A 17,832-nucleotide genomic window follows, 5' to 3' on the forward strand; every position below is an offset into this window, starting at 1 on the left:
TGTAGTAACTGGATTAACTTTGCCATTTCATCTGGCATACAGCCTGAACAACTGCGTGACCTATTGTTTTGAATGCCAGAGTATAAACACAGAGAGGTCACAACAACAGCGAGGGATTTGATGGCCAGCACACCAAACTGCGCCTGTGGTGTCATCATTCAGTGTAAAGTGGATTTGGTGGGCTATTTTTACCAGTCTGAGATATGTTTCTGAAAAAGCATGTTGCTGTTTGACTAATGCGGGTGGTGAAATTCTGTAGGCTTGCAGCTGTTTTTTCAATGCAGTCGCTTAAAGAAACAGTTCACAATTTTTTGTCATATCATTTTTTCAGTTTACTATATCAGTTTGCTATAATTTTATTTCAGTGGAATCCTAAACATAGTATTTTTGTAGAATCTTTTTGTAGAATGACTGTTTATAGTGAACATGTCAGTCAATGTTCTAAAGTGGCGGAGACTCGCCAAATCTTAATATTGAATAACAAATAGTTTTAAAGGCTCGTTCACACCAAAAACAAAAACTATAAAGATCACTATAACAATAACTATATCAGCATCCAACGCACAATATCATTCGGGAGTGTGTTTCCCAAAGCCAACTATGGTTGCAAGTTCAATGGAAATTGCAATCATAGTTGTCCAACGATGCTTTTGGGAAACTCACCCCTGGTTATTATAAGCACAGTGCACTGCAGTTATGTCGTCTGCCGCTTTAAATGCTTGATCTCTTTTAAGCAGGATGGATTCTGATTGGCTGTTAATGATGTTATCATTCATCCACTATCATTCAAAAAATAATTCTGAAAGTGATTCCAATGATATTGTTCCTCTGTGTCATTATCGCTACAGTTATGATGTAGACGAACTATATCTTTATCATAATCATCCTATCATCAATAGGTCATAATTTGATATTTTTTATTATTAATTATAAAATGTATGATTAATTATAAATTATTTATTATATGTATTTAGTATGAATAAAACCTAGAATATAATGTTTAATTGTTCCCTTTTTGAATAGTTGAAATCAGTGAAGTTGAAATAAGTTAAACATAATTTCGGGAGGAGAGAACCCATCTAATCTTTCAGTCAACTGCCGGGGCATATAAGCAGCCACTCAACTTGCTCAGCATCAGCTGTTTTGGCATCTGGATGTTCCATCACCAAAACCTGTCAGATCTCCTGGAAATCCAGCTATTCCCGCTCAACGACAAATTCTCCAGCGTCCCAGAGACGCCTGCCATCTTACCTCAACCAAGACCAGATCATTCCACCTTGAAATGTAATTCACTGCCAGAGCGCCCAGGTCATCAGCTCCAGCACTTGTACAAGCCACGTTTAAGAAGACTGCTCTCTCCTCCTCCATCAAGACTGATAGCTTCCTCCATCTACCTTTCTCCTTCTCCTCAGACTTCGCCTCTACCTACTTACCTAGACTCTTCATCAATCCCCCCTATTTCAAAATGGTTCGTAAACAGCCTCCGTCAAGCACTCTTTACATCTGGAATCCATTTTTCTCTCAGATCCTCAAAAACCCAATATATGATCTTCTGGTAGTTCTCAAAACACTCTCACTCCCCCAAAAAATCCCTATAAGCACAATTTAACACCCCTCAGCTCCTTGATCTTCCCTGCTGCAGCAGAATAGTTGCTACTACTCTAAGTGTGCTGATCTCAAAGCAGCCAATCGTGCTTCCTCGACTGCTCCCATCTAGTCTTGGCCAGCGACTGTAACCACCTTCCATAGCCGATCCCACTCTCAATAACCCACATGCTCCTCTTCCAGGCATGAGACAGAAATCCCATCTCACTCAACTTTTTTCCTTCTGTTTGTACTTTTCATCTTTATTCTTACAAAGGGGCATATTTCAGAGTGAGGCTGCCTCCATTGAACCCCCTCAAACTTTTCCCTCTTCTTCTGGTGAAGATTAAAGCGTGAGAATGAATCCCACCTTTTTCTTTTCTTCCTATTTCCCACTCTCTTCTTTCTGCAAACTGTATTGGTCAGGAAGCAGATACTTCAGCAAGGACACCTCCATTCCAGCCACCCTCTCACCCAACCCAGCAAGCAATTTTGCGTTTAAAAGACGTCTATTAGCCGTCCAAAAACATCCCAGACGTCTAAAACAAGGCAAAATGTGGGCTGTCAGTGAAAATTCTCCCTGCATTACCATGACATAAACCAAGCATTCAATCTCATTAAAAATGCCGGCGACGGAGCCTGGCTCGCAAAGGTTGACATCAGTTGGCAGTTGTTCAGCTTTTGCTGGCACGAACTATTTTACTTTGTAGTCCGTTTAGCGTTCCAATGCAAAAGCAGTCCGAAAATATCCGACGCCCTATCAGAAGCACTCTGCTGAATCCTGCAAAACAATTATGCCATCCCTTACCTCATTCTTCTTATCGAAGATTTTCTCATAATTTCCCCCAGCCATTTCCCCCCAGCAGATATCCATCGGCAAAAAGGTCTTCTCACTGTTAGGAGTCCCCCACTTCTCAGAGAAAGGGCCGGAAAATCTCTGGAATTTCTTGGAATCAATCTTGATTCTGTTAAATTCCAGGCCTCTCTCCCCAAGGAAATAATAGACAGAATAATCGCCATCTCTTCAAACTTGCCAGAAGTCCCCCATTGTAGTAAGCATGATTTGCTCTTTCTACTATGCCATACGCATAATTCCTCAAGGCCCGCCTTTCATTTTGCACCTGACTCTTGCTACTGCAGCTCTTCTAGGTCTAGATGATCTTGTTAAACTGAACCACCCCTGCCGATCAGATCTCAATCTTTGTACCACATTCTTAAAACAATGAAATGGGCCCACCTTCTTTTACCACAATATTTTGTACCAAGTGAACGACTTTACCCTATTCACTGGTGCCGCCCCCTGTATAGGTTTCGTAGAATACCAAAGGTCATTGGTTTGCCTCAACTTGACCACCCAAGCTCCCTTTTTCCACTCATTCTGACGAATCAATTGCCTTGTTCCAGCTATATCCCATCATAGTAGCAACCAATTTACGGGACTCGGACTGGTAAACAAAAAACCCTTTCCTTCTCTTGTGATAACCAAACAACAGTCCGTTGCATCAAAAAAGGCCGTTCTCATTTTCCAAAAATCATGCCCCTGCTGATTGGCCTGTAGCCAATTCATTGTGAAAGCCAAACATATTCCGGGCCATAAAAACCAAATCGTTTGCGCTCGTTCTCGCTTTCTTTTTCAGATATTCAGAACATTGGCTCCAGAAGCAGACTCCAACCTGACCCCAGTTCCTCCCTATTCAGATCTATTAATCCAGTAGACCACCCACTGTTAGTCATCTTCACGCCGTATCCATGAAATCAATATTGCAAGCTGTTTCTCCCATAACCCTACATCCAGATGCAGCCCAGGCTCTCTTGTTCGAATCACAGTGTGGGCCCTACGTTCAACTGAAGTGAGTTTTCTTTTCTAATATATATATCATGGGCTCCCCCATTCAAAATGCAGTGTGGGTTCTACCGTTCAAATCGCAGCGTGAGCCCTTTGTTTGGGTACAGTGAGAGCTCTCACTTTCCATTTCTACCAGAAAGACTCGGGAGATAAAATTATGTAACGAAGCATTCATTTATTGGCAGCCCAGCAAGCAATTATTTGTAAAATTCTTTGGCGTAGGCCCCGTCCATAGATCGTAATCCGAGGGTAGCGGATCAGCATCTCCTGCCTGAAGACGAAGGCAGGGGCGCAGCCGACCCCCCAGGAAAGAATAGACGGGACCATCCTGGTGGTGGTGGGGAGGGTGGAGGGTGTTGTCGCATCGGCATCTGCGAACTCAAACATGTGTAAGTACCAATCTTTTATACGATAAGAGTAAGGGCGTGATTGGATAAACTTGAAGGTAACAAGTGACGCAGTAATTAAGTCTTCCTGGCAGAACTTATGCTAAAGCTTTCATATCTCAGTTGGATCCTTTATCTCCTAGTCCAGGGGTTCCCAATTCCAGTCCTCGCGCCTTCCCGCTCTACACAGATTGTATGTCTCTCTTATCAGCTCATTAGAGGAGAAATCAGGTTTGTCCCGATTGACAGGGTCCCTATGCAGTGTTCACTGCTCCCTACTCCCTGAGCACGGCATATCTGTTGAAGTTCACTTCACTTAACAAAATTAGTTCATTTGCAAACACCCTGATATGTCTTCAAACACAGACAAAACTCAAGTTGTGCATATGAAACAAAACTGGAAATTTTTGGCCCTGTAGATCAGCGGTATGTCTGGAGGAAGAAGAATGAAGCATATGCTGAAAAGAACACTCTGCCTACAGTTAAGCATGGTGCCTCTGTGATGCTCTGGGGCTGCTTTGCATCCTCTGGCACTGGAAACCTGCAGCGTGTGGAAGGCAAGATGGATTCATTGAAGTATCAGGAAATCCTAGGAAAAACGAAATGCCTTCAGCGAGAAAGCTAAAGCTTGAGCTTCATTGGACTTTCCAACAGGACAATGATCCCAAGAATACCTTCTGCTTGGTTGCAGAAGAAGTCCTGGAAGATTCTACAGTGGCCATCACAGTCACCTGACTTGAACCCCATAGAAAATCTCTGGTGGGTTTTGAAGAAGGCGGTTGCATCAAGCAAACCCAAGAATATTACTGAATTGGAGGCCATTGCTCATGAGGAATGGGCTAAGATTCATCAGAAACGCTGCCAGAAGCTGGTGTCTGGTTATACATCTTGTTTACAGCAGGTCATAACAGCAAAAGGTGTTCTACTAAATACTAAAGATGCTTGCCATTAAGGCGTTGAATAATTTTAAGCCTGCAGAAGTCATTAAAAGTTGCATTTTCAGTTGAATTTGGGAAAACCATTTGAAACATTTTTGTTGAGCTATTTCAATTAATTTTGTTTGATTTGTTCATTGCAAACAGCTGAAAGTCTGTCAATTTTGCCAATAAACCTGATTTGCAATGGGGGTTGAATAATTTTGATTACAACTATGGGCAAATCAACTCGTGACTTAATTTTCAGTTTTATACACAGATTTTAGAGCTTCAGCTAAAAGATTATCAAAAAATAACAACTTCATTTTGGTCTGTTCCTTGCCCAAATTTATCATAAGACTATATGTCACTTTATAAGCCATCAGATCAGACTACCTTTATGGTATTTTATTGTTTGTTAGCTTGACAGATGTGGTCACAATTAACCTTTTGGAAAAATATAAGGCATACAACAATTGTTTTCAACAATATATGGGTGAGTAAATAATTTTTGGTTGAACTATTTGTATAATTTTTTTCACGCTTGAAATCAGAATGGGAAGCTAAATGTTCTGTGAACTTAATTTTATTTCGGTCTCTTTATTTTACTAACAGACATCTACAGTAAATCATTTGGCAAATAACAATGTTTTGGCAATTAACGTTGCAAAGAACAGTTCTATACACCCTCGAGTTCCTCAGCACAATAGGAATGTGGGTCATTTCGCATTCGAGTCCATAATGCATAGAGGAGATATCATACTCCATGCCGGCGTCAGTGAGACCAGCCTACATGTGTGAGTCAGCCGGAGCTCTGAGTCAGACACCGCTAACACACTCATAATGCAAAGGCTGTTTTAAAGGGTACCAAGAGCTCACAGCCAGCACTTGTGCACGGGAGATAAAGATAGAGAGAGAGAGAGAGAGAGAGAGAGAGAGAGAGAGAGAGAGAGAGAGAGAGAGAGAGAGAGAGAGAGAGAGAGAGAGAGAGAGAGAGAGAGAGAGAGAGAGAGAGAGAGAGAGAGAGACCACAAATCAATACAAGTCAGTAACTATGGTCAGTAAGTAAATAAAATAAGCAATCTCTGATTCACTTTGTACACCATGATGAAACCATAAACATGTCTTTCTTATTTCACATTTCACATTTTTAGTCACAATACATCTTTGTACTATCATCGTTTCAATAAATCACACACTTGAGAATGAGAGAAACTTTTAGCTAAAGTTTTCCAGTCCAACAGTGTTCAAAGGACTAGTTCCCAATCCCAAAAAAACGATATGGATGTTCAATGTGAAAACCGCTTTAGAGACAGAAAATGGCCTCTCCATAACACTGTCATCTTTGTCTTCAGCAGGAGACTTTTCTTCCTTGGTGCAAAGGCTCAGAAAGAGCTTACTTTGTCTGTCTCATTTCAGCGCTTCATCCTCAGGCATTCGCTACAGGTTTGAGATCGTCCAACAATCCGGCTATTTACAATGCATAAAGAGCATTCACGGCAAACCAATTATCTTCGACAAACGTTGATCTGAGATGTGTAATATTGTCTTGGTTACTACACATCGTCTCAGTTTTCCTCAGAGTTCATATAAAAAAAAAGTCTGGCGCATTAAAGTGTGCACATTTGAGTAATATACAGATGGACATTGTTAATAGCACACTTTTTAAAAAACAAACAAAAACTGATGGTACTTCATGAATACAAAAGTAAAAAAAACAGGCATGGAATATTTGATGATGCTGTTACTGTTCATGTTCAATTGGACACAAACTGCAACACAACAGCAACCATAACCCACAACCATGTGTGCTTCAGACATAAAAAAAAACAAGAATGTAAGTGATTCAAAATGTGTGAGTAATCGGGCATCCTTTTATATCTATTAAAGTGTGCTTTTTCATATAAGCAGTTCAAAAATCAATTTCCTAACCACTTTTTTGTCTTATTTCCCAGTAAAAATCCTTAAAAACATTCTGTTTTCACAGAATATATAGTTTATTATCTGCCAAATGCATTCCAGAAGCTCAAACAGTGAAGCATGGCACTTGCAACACCAAGGCCAGAGGTTCGATACCTTGGATAAAACTTATACCTTGCTTTCGATAAAAGCATCTGGCAAATGTGTATATGAAAATAAATGTACCTTTTTTGCTTTAAGAATCTAGCAAAATTGACAGAAGTTTATGGTTAAAATGAGAAGAAAAAAAATATGTTGGCACATTGTTTCTTGTTTTAAGTGGATATAAAAAAAAAAAAAAAAAAAGGTGAATAAATCAAACATTATTTTGTGAGGATTATGTTTTAAGGGATAGTTCATTGAAAAATTCATAATTTCATGTCAGAATTATTCGATGAACTATCCCTTCAAACATAAAAACAGTAAATTAAATATTTCTCTCAGAGAAAAATATTTAGTTTTAAGCAGTTTAGATTTTATTTTACTAGAAATAAGACAAAATAGCATTTGAGTACATGATTTTTTTTTGCAGTGACAGTATAAGCAGCACAGTCTGTGATCCACAGTTGAAAATGTTCTCATTGATCAATAATAGAGTTCGTTTACCCTCATCTAATATTAGACTGACTACATGCATGTAAGCACATCAAAAACAGTCCTTCACCATGAAATGAAAGCCGATCTGAGAAATGCGATGACTTAAATCCCAGAGATAAAAGATCAGAAGCATCTCTGAAAGAAAACTTTGGCAACAAACAAATCCTCTAAGCATACAACTAAAGCAACTTCAGAATTAGAAAAGTGAGTCATTATGCTTCTCACATTATGATTTCGTTTGTCTCGTACATCAAGTGCGTCTACTCATTTGGCAACACTTGGAAAAAGGTCTTCTCATTTCTGTGAATATGGCACCACCCACACATGACTTTATGTATATTAGCCTCCTGCTCTCAATTCAGCACTTCACTTTAAACAAAAGTAACATTGAAATATTTTAAAACCAAAACTTTACAGTACACATTGATACATAACAGTATCACATATCGAAGCCATGTAAGCTACTTAACAGTGATATTATCAGCAGTTATTCAGTACAGTAAGACATTATCAGCAATAACGCACTCCTGGCATGTTTGTTTTTCAGTAGCAAGTGCATGATGGTCACTATGGTGTCCAACATAGCATGTAAAATATGAGTGCGCAAAACAACGTCCAAAACCATGGAAATAAAAGGCAGGTTGTCTTAAAACACATACTATAGCCTACACATTACATTTACAGTACATAGACATTTTGCACAACATAAGTTCTGTAAACACTGCATAGATGTCTCTAGCACTAACATTTACACAATAACCAATGATATAAAAGAAGCATAAAAATCTCAGTTTCAGAAAGTGCTCCGCTCTCATTAAATAAACAGATTTCCTATTTGATGTCATGTATGAAAACAGCAAAAATTTAAAGGGATAGTTCACTTAAAAATTAAAATTCCCTCATCAACACGAAAGAAGATACTTTGGAAAAATAACTTTAGTGTGTGTTGTTTTGGACCCCACTGACTTTCAATGTATAGGCAAAAACACTCAACAAGATATCTCCTTATGTGTTCCACATTAAAAAGAAAGTCATACAGGTTTGGAACAACAATAGGTTGATTAAATGATGGCATTTAAATGGATTTTGTACATTTTGGTCAACATAAATGTTCCTTTTCATATAAATCAGTAATTATTCAACTCTAAAATGCATGATTTGCATCATGATTGAGTGAACTATCCCTTTAAGTGCAATTTGGTCAAAATTAGCTTTCTAAATAAACGTATTTATTCAACTCTAAAATGCATGATTTGCATACAAATATCACTTAGGTAATATCTTCTTTTGTGAAGAGAGAAAGTCATACAAGCTTGGAACGACAAGTAGGTGACATTTAAATGGATTTTGTGCATTTGTTCAAAATAAATATGTTTCTTTTCAAATAAATACTAACTTAGTCAACTGCACGATTTCCATCATTTTTGGGCGAACTATCCATTCAAATGTATTTTGTGAATTTTGGTCAAAATCTGCTTTCCTAATAAATATGTACTCATTAAACTCTAAAATGCATGATTTGCATCCAGGTTAATAAACGCATGAAACTGAACACGAAGTAAATGTACAACTACTTTGGGACAGTTTACAAAAATAAAAGTCTGTAATTGCTCACAACAGACCCTCATTTGAATTAAGTTACACGAAGCTCTTATTGTCAAGCAACTTTCATTAAGCTGGTCCAGTGGTTTAGGTGCAGATTAACCCCAATACCATTTGTCAAGATTGTTAATTGCCTTGTACTCATTGTGCCTTCTGACGTAATCGCAGGCCAGACACGTGTGCTCGGCCCAGAAGTATGCCTTTTTCACCTTAAAGTGTTTACGCCAGTCAAAGTACTTCAGGTAAAGCTCCTCGTTTTTGTCAAGAAACAGGAGGTAATCAGCCAGCTCCTTCGGAGACGGAAAGTCGTCGACGTGGATGAAAGCGTTTCCCTGCACGAAGTTCTGATAGTTCTCCCTTGGTGGCCCGAGCACCACAGGTACGGTGCCGACGGAAAGTGGGTTGTACAATTTCTCAGTGATGTAGTCTTTGTGAATCGAGTTCTCGAATGCCAAATAAAATTTACAGCTGGCAATTGTGGGGAAATAGTCCTGGTCGGAAATGTACTCACCAAAAGCCTGTCCGTATGCATGAACCTCGATGTGCTTGTACAATTCATTGTAGTATTTCACTCTGACGTGATCTGGGTTCCAATTGCTGACGATCCAGCAAATGAGCTTGTTCTTGCTTGGCGGCACAAAGTCCTCCTCTCCTTGGGCTGCGACAATCGATCCATAAGGCACTTCTATATCGGCATCCTGCCGATAGTTTAGAGTTATATTAAACAAGTTTTCAATTCCAGGTAACTGAGATGAATGTGACGGTGACTCGAAGTTCATCCAAATCCATCTCTGCAACGTGGGCCGATACGCCGGCGGCATGTTGGAGAGGTCGCTGGTGATGTCCCTGTGATGTATGACGACCGCGTCGGATTTGTTGTAAAGGTTTCGGTCGGCGGTGATGAAGCATCCATCGATACTGAACAAAGAGCTGCAGACGTTCAGGTCGTAGGTTTCTCCAAAAGGCCAAAGCCAGACCAGGATGGTGGTCTGGTTCTGATCACTTCTGCTGGAAAGGAGGCTTTTGACTCGGGCTGTGGATGTTTCCGACTCGACGGGGCCTGACAACCAGCTCGTAGATGGTTTGATGTACATTAAAAACAGAGTCACAAAGCATCCCAATAAAAAGATACCAAGCAGGAGGGGTCGTAGGATTCTGTAAGTTGGTGTAGATGGCATACTCTGGCCTTTAAACAGGAAACGGGTAATGGTGGGAAGGCAAAAAAAAAAGAAAAGAAAAGGTTATGGGTCATTATATGAGACAGCAGTCTAGTTTGATTTTAAAGTCATTTCTTTTAGATTCAGCACATTCTATCAGACAAATAAAGCGTTAATGAACTGCATTGTGCCGTCTCGAGCTAAATTAATACATTTGAATATCCTGAGACTGCTGTTAAATATTTTCTAACTCTAAAACTGTCAGCAACCGGTAGTGTTCCAGCAACCTATTAGTATTCCCGTCCACCACTGGCAGACGATTCTTTGACCTAAAGTGACCCCGCGTGCAAAGCATTAGTCCCACAGGATATATTTCTGTAAATTAATTATTACTTTGCACGATTGGTTTGACAACTGCACCCTGCCAAAACAGGTGATTGGTAACAAAAAATATATATCCTATTCCTGTATGTGAATAATAATGTAGAATATATAAATATTAATATATTGCATTATAATTCAAGGTCCTATACCATGCATTATCTTGCTCGGAGCAACAGTATAAATGCTTGGAAACAGCCAGTGTTATTTCTCTGAATAATGTGAAGCTATTATTAGTATTATATTATATTATATATACTAAATTGTCTGGCTTTTTTTTTACTACTAACTAAGCCAGTTTGCATAGGAATTAAGTGTTTTTAGACATATTGACTTCCAATTTTCCCAGCATTTAAGTTGTTATATTAACTGCTTTCAATACATGCTGCATGTTAACTCTTTACAAAATGGAAAAATATCATGTACAGTAAGTTACTGTAGCCTACTAATAAAAATATGATCTAACACATAACAATTACATAACTACACTGAATGACTGTACAAGGTGAATTAATTTGCGCATACTTTAAAAAAGCATTTAAATCTATTCATATTTCAGAACGAGAACTTTGACATTTGCAATACATATGTTGTGCCTTGTCTGTCAGCTGATCATATGTATGCTACTGTAATGAAGACATAATTCATAAGCAAGAAACATCCTCTACTAAATAAGCACTTAAATGTCTAGGACGTTTGCGTTGTAAAACTGTACAAGGACACTTCAGATATTAAAATACTGTCTGGTTTACTCACTAGAATGTGTGGGGATCCACTTTAAGACTTACGGAACAGTTCCATAATAGTTCATGAAATAGTCAATTACGTTGGAAAGAAAATACATGATTAATATATATTTATCATCATGACAAAGTCAGCTAATTACAAGCACTGAAAAATATATATTCAAAGTAAATAATCTTAAAAATTCACCTGACAGATTCGCTGATATCCAGTAGGTAAAATGATTATGTTGTTATATTATGTTCCAGGCTCTTCTTTTTACTACCAGAAGAATGTCAGTCTTAAAACCATAGGTCTTCTCATGAGGGAAAAAGACAGAAAATGGATTACATCACTATACAATCAAAACACTTGGTATAGAAGTGGTGTAACCAAACATTGTATATTAGGGGAACCAAATGTGAAAGTTTAAGAATAGGAAACTCTATATTTATTGACCACTGTTCAAAATGCAGGTGGTACTGTGGCCCTGTACCAATCCAATCCTCAAAAATAATTCTGGATTATTACAAAGAACATCCAGACAATACGTTTTACACATGGGAACACTGCCATCTTCAGGATGTCAAGAGATAATAGAACCAAAAGGCCTATTTACACAAAATATTGACAGTAGCAGGATGTTAAAATAAGCTAACAGTTTTAGGATCTGGAAACACTAGATTTTGTTTACAGAAATCATAATTATTCTTTTTTTTATTTTTTTTCCAATGTCCTACATTCCCATACTGCTAAAGGTGTTCCTTAAAACTGCCCAGTACATTTTACATTGCACATTCTTCAAAAATGAACCAACGTCTTCAACTCAAGGGTATTTAAAACCAGTAGTATCAGAATACACAATTAAAAGCGAATTAACATTCAATTAACTTAAGTCAGTAAACTTCAATGAACAGAATAAACAACTCAATTAGCTGTAATTTCACAAGGGCTGTGAAATCTGCCAATAAACAAATCTTCACGCTTCCACTAATAGCATCCTGTTCTATTTAACTTGTGTCAGATCTTTTTAAAATCTCTAACATAATTAAAGAAATCAATGAACGAACTGATGAGTCACATATCTGACTATTAACTTAGACTATTAACAATGAAAATGACATTTTATAATAAAATGATTTAGGATTCTTATATATGTCAGTGTCCAGTTCGTGAGACATTTCCTATATCTAACACATATTTCTACTCAATGCATTTCAGCTGTGGGGTTTTACACTAGACTATATACTGCGGTTGAGAAATGAGCTTCGATTCATCTCTGCAGTGTCCATTTACCATAAATCCACATGTGGACATAACAGCTGTTTAAAAGGTTTATCAGTGCATTTGTGACTCAATCATATTATATCACAGCAAAAGCAAAAGGCTGCAGGGAGATTATACACGTGTCACATCCAGTTCATAACAGAATGTAATTATTGCTAATGCATGATATATTTCTAAAGGTTAAAAAAAACATTGGGCAATAATCAGCTGTTTAAAGACCCTTGGGGGGGGGGGGGGGGGGGGGGGGGGGTTAATTAACAAAGTGTTTGGCATATTTCCTAACTGCTAACTATTACACATTTACATATTTTTGGCCAACAATACACATATGCTGCATGATCCTGTTAAAGTAAACATAGAGCAACGAGGTTGCATGTTTGTGTTTCTCTGGGAGTCTTTGAAAAAGAAAGGCATTCGTTTTAAATGTATTGTGATGTATTTGGGACACAGAGTTGCACGCTGGTATAGGCTTGAGTGTTCACGTCTAATAAATAGAAAATGTGGATGAAGGACATGAAGATGCGAAACCATTAAATATAAACCGTTAGTGTATAGTTTATTTAGTAGGATTTGGGAATTCGTGTCTATCCCATCAGTGACATGATGTTATACAGGCTATTTAATGAACACTCATCTAAAATCGTGCTTCTGCTGTTCATAACAACATAAATGAATGTGTTACCGTGCAAGGTGATGTGCTTTATTCACCAGTGATGCTGAAGGTCATCTTAAAGCAGACTGTCACATCTGACATATTACTACACGAAATATGGCTATTCTTTAAATGTGACACGCGCTCTCTCTCTCTCTCTCTCTCTCTCTCTAGCATCTCGAGTTCTTTGTCTATTTTAAGCAAACCCGCATCCAAAAAGGACGTATGAAGCATCCCATGAGCATGAATGTCCCTGCGCTCGTGCCTTGTTTAATTATTATAATTCAAAATCCCCAAAGAGATGAATGAAAAAATGATGGTGCACGCAGTGCGTGATATTTAAAGCATCTACTCGTGTCGTGCAATATATGCAAAGCAAACAGGTAACCTTCATATCGGCAAAATCGTTTGTCTCACCTCTCCATCAGCAATCATCCTCGAGGGAAAGCCACATCATGCGCTTCTTTTATTTACATCCCACGCGCTTCGCATATCGGAATGGTGCTGAAAAATCTCCGATGAAGGCAATATTTGGATACGATGCACCTGAACCCATAGCCTTCGCGTCAGTGCATCACTGCATATTGCAATGTGTCCGCAATGATGACAGACTCTAATCAGCGCGTGCGAGACAAAACACGTTCGATCCTATGGGTCACAAACGGAGAGTGCGAGCAAGTGCGTCGCTGGAAAAGACGCCATGTAACGCCGTGTGATGTGATGTAGAATAATGTCGCCCTCCCCACATGCACATACCTTTCCAGTGTCCGTGCTGTTCATATGCATGCATGCAATTATAGATTTAGAGTGTGTGCATGTGCACGCGCGTGCATGCGCGTGCATGTGGAGTTAATACATGCTAATGCAGGAATGCAAAGAAATTAGATGGGAAATGAAATATGCAACAGTGGCGTTAGACTGGATGATTTATGTAGTCAAGAATTATTCCTTTGTTCATCATTGCCGTATTCCAATCAGCAGTGTTTTAGCCAATAAATAAATGCATTTGCATTTAATCATTTAAAAACTTTTAAAAACACGTGGATCGACTTAATTTAATATTGTATTGTCTTAAAAACAGGTTCATTTGATTAATAGCATTGATAGATAGATAAAGCAATTACACGATCAATTAATTGAGCAAAGGATGTCCACAGGCAATTCATTTATTTAAAGCTTTCAGTCAGATTATCTCTAAATGGAATTTGATGAGTTTAATAAATCAGGTTTTCATAAAGGAGTAAAAAGGCATGTGTTACACCCAGAGACGTTGAGGGTGAGTTATCCACTTTTTTACAAGTTTGTTTTATTGTTGTCAAAGAACTGTGATAACTGGGGTCCATTCCTCTCAGATGTGGTAAGAGGAATGGACCCCATCACAGTTCTTTGACAACAATAATACAAACTTGTAAAAAAGTCGATAACTCACCCGCAACGTCTCTGGATGTAACAATCGTGTCTTCTAATCATTTGCGTCTTCTAATCGTGATAACTGATCTCTAGCTAATTTGGTTCTTCAAACGAATTTGCGGATTTGATTAAAATATCTGGATTAAGTTGTCTGAAGCTGCATCCCAATTCAGAGGCTGCATCCTTCGATGGCCGCATTCAAAGGTCGATTGCGTCACCGCGGCACGATGAAGGCTGTCCCAATTCGAAGGCTGCTTTAAATGCGGCCTCCCTATACGTTCTTCGTTGCCCGTAAAATGAAGGGTACAACAGGTAGATCCATCGCGGCCTTGCCTATACCCCAGAATTCATTGTGCGCCAGTGTCAACAGGATTTCTTTGATAGAAATTGCCGAATTACACTTTTAAATGCAAGTATTGGGTTTCAACTTACTCAAATTTCTAATAAAAAAAAACTTAAAGTGGTTCAAATGTTGACAGATCTTACTAAGATGCGATTATATATAGTTTATACTCTTTATTATACAGAAATGGACCATGGTGAACATATTTAGACAGTTTGTGAACCAGCTGTTTTGTTTTCAGACAGTTAAATATAACTTTTAATTAAATAAGTCAAAGACAAACGTTACTGTCCCTCAGTAGCTGGGTTTCCATCCAAACGTGAAGAGAATCTTTTTAAAGTTCGCAAAAAAAAAAAAAAAAACGAATTAGGTGCGTTTCCATTTGTTCGAGCAGTGGTATTGGTAACCTAGTTACCAACAGTAAATAAAATATCATCAGCGGAAAATGCATGGAGTGTGTGTGGTCGAGCAGTGTGGCGAAAAGATCATCCTTAATATCTGGTCAGAAAACAAAGCCTTATTAGCCTACTGAGCTGAGCCAAATGATCCGGTTCGGCTCCCTAAAGAGAGCCGGAATTCCTATCGTGAGGAAACAGCCGATCAGTCAAGTGGGTTTAATGTTCACTATACGTCAGAATTTATTTGGCAAATGTGTTTCCATCTCCCATTATTCGCATTTACTGTGTCAAAAACCACTTCAAGTGAGCTTGAAAACTTTTTTTATTTTATTTTATTTCTTTACTTTTTTGCAGAATTTTTTTTTTACAAAATGTGCCGTTTCCATCACTCGTTTCTGATGTGCTACTTCAAAATGCGCAAAAAAAACAGCTGTCACAGTTGGCGACAAGAAAAGTTTATTTATTTTAAGGTGTGGCCTTCGAAGGATGCAGCCTCTGAATTGTATCAGTCAGACCTTCGCAGCCTGAGATTACAGCGCTTTCTTGTGTTCATTGGAAAGGGCAGATATATCGATATTCGAGATCAGCAATGCTGCAACATAATGACATATTAAAAAAGAACATCACACTCCAGACAAAAAACATTTCTAGGCTTTTATAAGTCGCCAAGCAACGAAAAAAACATAAAAGTTATAATAGATTGATAAAATGTTTGCTACATGATTCCCGATTATTTCTATTATTTCACGATTATTTGTACAGGATTTACACTTTTTATTTCAGTGTTGTAATTAGCAATTCATTTAATTTTACCCGTGAAGCAGATTTGTTACTTGACAGCGTTAATTAAAGTTACTTATGGGTCATTTTTCTATATGGCACAGCAGACAGGATGCTTTTATTAAGTTCTCTGCATCTCCTGCGCTGCGTCAAGCCACTAGTAGTTGTCACTGTTTAAATTAATGCACGGCTTAGACTAACTGTACATCATGTGTGTAAGACTCCAATACAATTATTAGGTATTTATTCCCTCAAAAATTAATTTCTCAGTGAATAAAACTGTGTCTATATTATGATAGACTACACAACATTATAAAATTATTTTAAAATTAGTTTTAAAATGATTATCATTATTATTATTTTAAATAATTTTTGTTCCTGGTTCAATAAGGTACTTTTGTAAGAAAGTAGCAGTGGCTGCGACAGACTTTAAGTATCACCTCCACTTAAAAAGATGCAATCTGATCCTGCTTACATGAATTAAGCCAGCTCAAGAACCGGGTTGAGCTTAAAGACCTGTTGCTATGACAGCAACTCCGGGATGAGCTTTGAAGAACCTAACAATCCTGGATCATGTCAAATCGTCAACAGTAAAATCTGTAAAATAACAATTAAGTTTGTGTATATTTTACACGTAGTAAAATACTATATGTGCTGCTTATAAACACCAGACAGATAATGATTTATGAAACAGATGCTCTTTACTCATCTCACTTGCACAAAATAAATGCAGTAATAGAAAGCATAGAAACGCACAGGTGAAATACACTGAAAATGATATGCATTTAAATTACATACTAAAATACAAACAGTTAGCAATAATAATGTTACCAAATAAAGTTACTAAAGGATACACCCATAGTCCAAATAATATTATTCCCATGCTTATTTATGTCTCTGATGAGGATTGATACTTCGTTTGACAATAGTAAACAGATCTTGATGAGGGTCGAGTGTTGTTCCGAGAAGGCAGTTTTTAACCACCAATTAGTCCACCAGCAATCGGAAACAAAATTGTAAAGCAAATTAAAAAGAAAATAGCACAAGATTAAAATAGTACAACTCTGTACCGTTGAAGTGGAGGCTCTGAGAGACATTAAGCTGAAAATGCTTGAGTTTGAAGCTAAGTCTCTTTGCACAGAAAGCCTCCAGAACTACCATGTTCTAGAGCTCCCTCTTTACCTATGTTTGGTGACACACAGTCACAATCTAGCACTGTTAACTTTGAACCGTAAGTGATAACCAGCCTATCTTTGTTACAAAATATATAAAACTTGTTCCGCCCTTTAGAGAGGCTGAGACAGACTCACACTTTGAACGCATCGCTGCTAAATTAGGGTGGCCGAAGGACATGTGGGCGCTGCTCCTACAATGTCATTTTCATGGTAAGGCGCAAGAGGTGTGTTCTGCACTTCCAACTGAAGAGTCTCTTGATTATGAGATCTTCAAAGCGGCAGTGTTGAGAGCTTACGAATCATTGCCTGAAGCTTATCACCAATGCTTTCGAATGCTTTAATGAATGCTTTAATGAAAGCAGCCAATCAAACGTACGTAGTTTGCTCAAGAGGAGAAAACATGTTTTGAGAAGTGGTGTCTCTCTATGGGGTCACAAGCCTTGAGCAGTTGCAAGAGCTCATCTTACTAGAAAAGTTTGAAAATGTGCACCTGAGAACATACAGTAGCTGTTCATTTGAATGAGCAAAAGGTAAACATACTCTCTGAAGCTGCAGTGATGGCAGATGAGTTTGTACTTACCCACAAAACAGTTTTCGCATCTTCATGTGAGTCTAAACATCAGTCTGCAGGCATAGAA

General features: G+C 38.2%; 1 protein-coding gene across 1 annotated transcript; it reads right to left on the reverse strand.

The window, feature by feature from the left end:
• Positions 1-8,715: 8,715 nt before the first annotated feature.
• fut9a (fucosyltransferase 9a) lies at positions 8,716-13,895 on the reverse strand. The gene is made up of 3 exons (XM_056267145.1): positions 13,506-13,895; positions 11,360-11,465; positions 8,716-10,074 (listed from the first exon to the last, which is right to left on the reverse strand). The coding sequence occupies exon 3, from the start codon at positions 10,064-10,066 to the stop codon at positions 8,987-8,989; it is 1,080 nt and encodes a 359-aa protein (XP_056123120.1). The 5' UTR covers positions 10,067-10,074; positions 11,360-11,465; positions 13,506-13,895; the 3' UTR covers positions 8,716-8,986.
• Positions 13,896-17,832: the final 3,937 nt, after the last annotated feature.

The sequence above is a fragment of the Rhinichthys klamathensis genome, unplaced genomic scaffold (assembly GCF_029890125.1).
Source record: "Rhinichthys klamathensis goyatoka isolate OS25496 unplaced genomic scaffold, OSU_Roscu_1.1 h1tg000256l_1, whole genome shotgun sequence".
In the NCBI taxonomy this organism is placed as follows: domain Eukaryota; kingdom Metazoa; phylum Chordata; class Actinopteri; order Cypriniformes; family Leuciscidae; genus Rhinichthys; species Rhinichthys klamathensis.

Coding starts and splice junctions, on each gene's coding strand:
- fut9a (XM_056267145.1), bottom strand. CDS start 10,066: ATGCCATCTACACCAACTTACAGAATCCTACGACCCCTCCTGCTTGGT.